Below are 6,961 nucleotides of genomic sequence, written 5' to 3'. Positions count from 1 at the left end.
TTTTCCTAGTTGGTCAAGTTTTAAGATTATGTTTTAATCTAATTCCAAAAATAAAAGAACATTCTATATTTGGACAGTCTCAAGAGTTACCTACTTTACTTAAATTCCACCACATTCAAGTCTTCAACTTGCATATATACACGGAAAATTTGTGAAATTGTGAATGACAATTTTAAGGGTGATATTGACATTTAATAGAATGATGATTAACTTCCAACTCTTAGTTTGATTTATGCTTACGTTTCATTTTTGGTAATTGATAGTTGCAATAAAAAAATTTATGAAAAATAATTGCAAATTCCCCGGGAAAATCACGAAACAAGGGGATCAGCCTCTGCCTTAAGATTTACGAATGCGAACAGGGGACACACACCCACCAAACTCCACAAAGAAAATGTCAATTCCTCTATTGATGCCAACTCCCTTTTAAAGCCACCTTTTTTTTTTTGGTAGTTTGTACAATTTTTTTATACGTTTCTTTCACTTATCTCTGTTTCTCCTCTGTTTCTGTTCAGATCCTCCTCTGCAGGAAAAAAAGAAAAACGAACAGAGACAATGGAAGCATTTTACTTGATGGTATTCGGGGCCCTCGCATCCCTCGTTGCAGCATTGGAGCTAAGCAAAACCAGCAAAGATCGTATTACCACCTCCTCCGCTTTCAGTTCTTTCAAAAACAACTATCTTGTCGTATACTCTTTGATGATGGGTATATCATTGTACCAATTTACATGAAAATTTTACATTTTTTTGTCGTCTGTTTATAATAAAGTTCATTTCCCTATCTAGTTTTGATCTGGAATTTTCTTATCTTTTTCTGTTTTGGCTGACGACATCGATGCTTAGAGGTTGATTCAGTTTTACCATTAATCCATAGTTTCATTCAACACATTAGAATCTAACGTTAATCACTGATGCTTTGTTCCTAGTTTTTCCTGTTTTATTTGTCTTTTTTTTTTATTTTTTATCTTACTGTTTACTGTAGCCAAATTCAGGGTTTGCATTTCCTTTAAATGTCATGTTATGCTGAAACTGGTTATGTTCATCATGAAAAACAAAACAGCTGGGGATTGGCTGCAGGGGCCATATGTTTACTACCTCTACAGTCAATACGGATTTGGGAAGGGGGAGATTGGCCAACTCTTTATAGCTGGTTTTGGATCTTCCATGTTGTTTGGTACAATTGTTGGATCATTAGCTGACAAAAAGTAAGATCTTATGTTGTTTCACACTTCTCATAATTTTCTGTCCTTGTTGATTCCCGAATATTATTGCATGCTGAATTTAGGGGTCGAAAGAGGGCATGTGTTACTTACTGCATAACTTACATACTGAGCTGCATTACCAAACATTCTCCTCAGTACAAGGTTTTAATGCTGGGACGAGTGTTGGGAGGCATTGCAACTTCTCTTCTCTTTTCAGCATTCGAGTCTTGGCTTATTGCAGAACACAATAAGGTATGTGCCATAAGTCACAAATTCCTTAAAGCTGTTGGCCTGACTCCTCAGCAAACTACTCAAATGTTTAATTGTGCAATGGATTTTTACTTTGCTACTGGAATTTGTTTTTGTGACGGCCTTAATTCTGAATCTTATTACCAATTTGGGATTTGGCAGCGAGGCTTTGATCAACAGTGGCTTTCTATAACATTCTCAAAGGCAATATTTCTTGGGAATGGCTTGATGGCAATTTTATCTGGGTTGTTTGGTAATGTACTGGTGGATAATTTGCAATTAGGACCTGTTGCTCCATTTGATGCTGCATCTTGTTTCCTTGCAATTGGCATGATAATTATATTGTTGTCATGGACTGAAAATTATGGTGACCCTTCGGAAAGCAAGGACTTGCTTACGCAATTCAGGGGTGCTGCTGCTGCCATTGCTTCTGGTGCATCCTAATTCTCTTTTCTACATCCTACCAAGATATTTTTCTTTGCTTTTTTTTTTGTTGGGGGGGGGGGGGGGGGTTGGATAATTAGCTAGATATTTTTCTGCATTCAGGGAAATCTAGTGATCAATTTGCTGAAAATTCTATGCTTCGCTTACCTTTAATGTCTAGGCTACCAACTATGCTTTCTTGATTTAAGTAGAAAGAACATAAAAATATTAAGAAATATGTTACCCGCGTTTTCTTTGGGTATTTACTTCCCTTTTTGGCTCATCCTTTTTTTATCTCTATAACATGATTGGAAGTCTACTAAATCGAGATTCATATGCCATCAGATGAGAAAATTACTTTGCTGGGTGCTATACAATCCCTATTTGAAGGTTCAATGTACACCTTTGTGTTCCTGTGGACCCCTGCTTTGAGCCCAAATGACGAGGATATTCCACACGGTTTTATTTTTGCGACCTTCATGTTATCTTCAATGCTGGGAAGCTCCATTGCCTCGCGACTGCTGGCTCACCCAAGCCCAAAAGTTGAGAGCTATATGCAGATTGTATTCATGATCTCTTCAGCATCCCTGCTGCTTCCTGTTGTCACAAATGTACGTACCTTGTGCATTTGCTATTTCTTGTTTCCATTTCCTTTCTCTTCTCTTCTCTTCCCCCACCATATTTTCTCCATCCTCTCAAAAAGCTTCATGGAAAAACTGCCAGTTATTATAAATTAACTGCAACTCTCAACAGTTCTTGGTAGCACCGTCAGCTGTGAAAGTTGGAAGCATCTCGTTTTCTGGGTGTATCCAACTCATTGGTTTCTGCACATTTGAAGCCTGCGTTGGGATATTCTGGCCATCTATTATGAAAATGAGGTCTCAATACATTCCGGAGGAGGCTAGAAGCACTATCATGAACTTCTTTCGCATTCCTCTCAACATCTTTGTGTGCATTGCATTATACAATGTCAGTCTATCATTCTACCTTTTTGTTGTTTCTTTACTTTGCATTTTCTTTTCTGGGTATTCTCATTTTGTTTTGTCAATGTTAGTGCAGTCAGAAAAAGTTATTTCAGAACATGGTTTAACTACTTGTCAAAAGTGAAACACTCCTCAGATCCCCATTTTTACAAGAAACCTAACAGTAAATAGTTTGTAGTAGGCAAACATTCTGTGATCAGACATGAGTACCACCAAATGATATTAATTAAGTTGCTTGTCATTAACAGGTTCTTTTGTTTTTAATGTTGTTATATTGTTCTTTGAAAGGTAAAAGCACTTCCCATGACCGTCATGTTTGGCATGTGCTCGATTTTCCTCTTTGTGGCATCTATGTTGCAGAGGCGTCTTATGGTGATTGCAGAGATCCACAAGTCAAGTAAGTTCTGTATTTGCCTTGTCATTCTTCTATATGCTTCATCTTTGTGATTCATAGAGTAAAAAGCAATTTTACTTTCGTAATAAATCCTACTTATTATAAGCTTCAAATATTTTTCTTGGTGTATATATGTTACTTTGCAGCATACTCTAAACATGAATTTTACTTATTTTACTACAGGATCACAAGATTGGACGGCAATGAAAGAGATGGATTCCGAGGCCAATCCATTAAATGGTTAATTGATTTCAGAGGGAATAAACTTCTAAACACTAAACTGTTTTAGAGCTTGCAGCAGATGAATTTTCTTGGTATAACTGTTGGGGCTGCATTTTGTCTAAGCTGTTTGCATTCTGAAAGACGGTATGAAGTTTGGGCCTAGTCCTATTTGCTTAGAAGGTATGAAATCTAAGGCTGCTTGTGAGGGCTTTAAGTACTGTTTTTTGTTAAAAGAATGACAGAAATATGATTTCCAGTTCATGTTTTCTTCAGTTAATATCACTCACTATTGCAAAAAGTATGGACATATTTATTTTTTACATGCTAATTATTGACTATAAAAATACTGTAATACATGTCACAGTTCCTTGATATTGTTCTTCGTGAGCTTTCATTTTTTCACCACATTTTGTTATCATAAGCATGCAAAAACAGGTCATTTATGTTATTGTTCCATGACAAATCTTCTTTTGATTAATGATGTAAAACTAGAGAAGGTTCGAATACGGGACGATGGGCCAAAATATGACTTTCAGTAACTTGTTTGACGCTTCCGGAAAACAGTGGCTAGAGATTGGAAAAACAGAATGGGGGTTATACTATGCCTTCATATGGTATCTATACCAGTAGACAAAGCTGGTTCTACCACAGTTGAATAGAAAATGCGTTCCATAAAAATTTTAAATTTATCATCTATCTCATACATCACTTCAGCTCTGAATTTCACCTGTAAATTGTGTTTTGATTTCGACAACTAGCTAATAAATCCCATTTGGTGCTAAGGTAGGTAGAGTCAGGGCTTTCAATTTGAGTGATAACTGATAACTTACATGGCACTCAGCCCAATCTGACTGCATTTAGTGTGCTAACATAAAAGAAAAACCAGAAGAGAAAAGGGCAAAATTTCCTATCCTTTTAGATGATAAAAATATGTAAATAAAGGATACAGAATAAGCAAGAAACTGCTGATCCAATTTGCACTGAATATGTAATTTATGGAGCTGATAAGAAATTTTCTACTAAACTTGATCCTGGCCAAAAAATAAAGGTACGATGTAACTTATGAAAGTATGTACGAAGAAATTCAGATCATGTTTGGTGCATAAGACAATGGATAGGATATGATAATACTCGTATTATATTATGTTTGGTTTATATTTAATTGAAAGTGATAGGATTATAAGGAGGATCATTATCTTTTTGGTATAAGATAATTTAATTATTTGAAAGTGGAAATGATTATTTTTAATTCATGGGATTGAATTTACATGTCCTATTATATCTTTAAAAATTATATTATTAATTTAAATTGTATAAACTTTAAAAAATGATAATTTTGATAAATAAATTATTTTATCTTAATCTTTATACACATCAAATATAAGATAAGATCATATTATTTAATATAATAATATTCATAATATTTTTGTATTCTATCTTATCACAATTTTGTGTATCAAACGCAACCTAACGACAAGGGATTGAAGATTGAAGTGATTTGTATCTCTTGCTCCTATAAATTTTAAACATTTATTTAATTAATTAAAGAAATTATAGTTGACTAACCATGTGAGATAGGAGACAAATCATCACTCCCCACTGTTTTCTTATGTCCAATGCACATGATACATTATAAAGAAGTGTTTTCTTATGTCCAATGCACATGATGTATTACTGTCATTTTGATGAAACATCCCCACTTCGCTTGTTCCACCATCGTCCAAGTTCCAACCTTACATTCCCCATTTGAACACAGCTGGGAATGACAATCCAACTTGGCCATGTGACAGTAATACATTATTAGTCATATGATTGATTTCCTTCCCAATTCTACCCTCCAAATGCTTTATTTCCTTTTCTATACAAGTTTTTTGAGGACAGCTTATTTTTGCAAGGAGCAAAAATGCTCTACCATAATAATCATCCTTGAATATGATACATTTTCAGTCCTCACTGATAAGTAACATACAGCTAAAGATGATTTCCTACAAGATCTCTAATTCATCAAGTTTTTTTATCAATTCAACCATCCATTTTCTGATGTCTGGACAGTTTTGTTCTATGGAGTATGGACCATTTAAAAGAAACTTCAAACTCTTGAATTTTAAACCTCTCACGAGGGAGGGTATTCAGGTAAATTACTCTGCAACACGTTCTTTTGGCTCCACCGATCTCTTTTTAGACGCTGAGGCCAATAAGATTTCAATTCTCCATCGTCCTTGAGTTCGTGTCCTCACCGACTCACTCCTAAATTTGAGAAAGAGAAGTTAAAAAGTGTGAGAGAAGAGGCAAAAATGGCCAATCTTGGAAGTCTTAGTCATCATTTCTTCTGGGCTATTAAGTTTTTTTTGTTAGTGCAAACCAAAGTCCTATGCTATCAGTACAAGGTTGGAGATTTAGATGCTTGGGGTATTCCCACATCAGCAAACCCGCAGGTATACGCTAAATGGTCCAAGTACCACTCCTTCAAGATTGGAGACTCTCTCTGTAAGTTTCTGTTCCGTTACCTCTCTTTCCATTTTTAGTTTCCTCTTCTGATTCTCATTTCTTACTGCTTATTTTTCACTTTGCAGTGTTCTTATACCCACCAAGTCAAGATTCAGTTATTCAAGTCACAGAACAATCCTACAACTCTTGTAACCTCAAAGATCCAATCCTGTACACGAACAATGGCAACTCTCTCTTTAACATCACTAAACCTGGGGAGTATTTCTTCACCAGTGGGGAACCTGGTCACTGTGAAAAGAAACAGAAGCTATACATTGCTGTGCTTTCAGGGAATGGCTCTGCATATTCTCCTTCTTATGGTCCGAGTGCATTGCCTGAAACCGCATCTTCACCGTCTTACCCCACTGTTTTCGGCACAATCCCTCAACCGCCTTCTTCTTCGCCCTCCCTAGGAATCCCACTCTTCATTACAGCTGTTATTGCATCAGCCACATGGGCAATAATCAATGGCATGATGTGAAGGCCATGGTTACTTGTGTCAAATTTTCTAACCCAACTGGAAAATATTTTTGTATATTTTTCCGTTTGACATTTATTTATTTATTTTTCATTCAAATGCTGGTTTTAGAGTCTTGTTTATTGGTTCATATTATAATTCCTCGGATTTGTGATTCTTATAGGTGATCAAACTTCAAAGAGAATGAATAGTGAAATGGGGGAGTTGCAGAGTCTTGTATAATAGCTCTCTGTGTTTTAGTGTTTAACCTTTACGTGTATTCATTCATAGACAGGAAAGAATCTATGAGCTTGAAAAGAAGATATCAGAACTCTTCTTTTGCTGTTTTCTAGGAAAAAGAAAGTAGGCAGAACCCACTTTAGCGGTTAAAAATCTTCTAGTCTTCAATGTTCAACCGAATAGGTCTGAGAGATCACCGCCCGAAATTATGGTTTGTGAGTTGTAATATCGACATAGCCTCCCAGTTCCATTATTTTATGTTTTAATTGCCAGCTGGTTATGATTCTTGCCAATACTACACCGA

General features: G+C 35.8%; 2 protein-coding genes across 2 annotated transcripts; both read left to right on the top strand.

Moving 5' to 3' along the window:
• Positions 1-215: 215 nt before the first annotated feature.
• LOC111291377 (uncharacterized) lies at positions 216-3,845 on the top strand. The gene is made up of 9 exons (XM_022883066.2): positions 216-396; positions 516-706; positions 1,061-1,205; positions 1,286-1,454; positions 1,614-1,884; positions 2,220-2,485; positions 2,628-2,843; positions 3,146-3,254; positions 3,435-3,845. Exons 1-9 carry the CDS (start codon positions 353-355, stop codon positions 3,494-3,496), a joined length of 1,473 nt encoding a protein of 490 aa, XP_022738801.2. The 5' UTR covers positions 216-352; the 3' UTR covers positions 3,497-3,845.
• A 1,826-nt stretch (positions 3,846-5,671) lies between these two features.
• Positions 5,672-6,950, top strand: LOC111290771 (early nodulin-like protein 8). The gene is made up of 2 exons (XM_022882234.2): positions 5,672-5,960; positions 6,047-6,950. Exons 1-2 carry the CDS (start codon positions 5,768-5,770, stop codon positions 6,439-6,441), a joined length of 588 nt encoding a protein of 195 aa, XP_022737969.1. The 5' UTR covers positions 5,672-5,767; the 3' UTR covers positions 6,442-6,950.
• The last annotated feature ends 11 nt before the right edge of the window (positions 6,951-6,961 follow it).

The sequence above is a fragment of the Durio zibethinus genome, chromosome 11 (assembly GCF_047325235.1).
Source record: "Durio zibethinus cultivar Kanyao isolate XHJ-2024 chromosome 11, ASM4732523v1, whole genome shotgun sequence".
NCBI lineage: Eukaryota > Viridiplantae > Streptophyta > Magnoliopsida > Malvales > Malvaceae > Durio > Durio zibethinus.
This window is presented reverse-complemented; position numbering and strand designations above follow the sequence as displayed.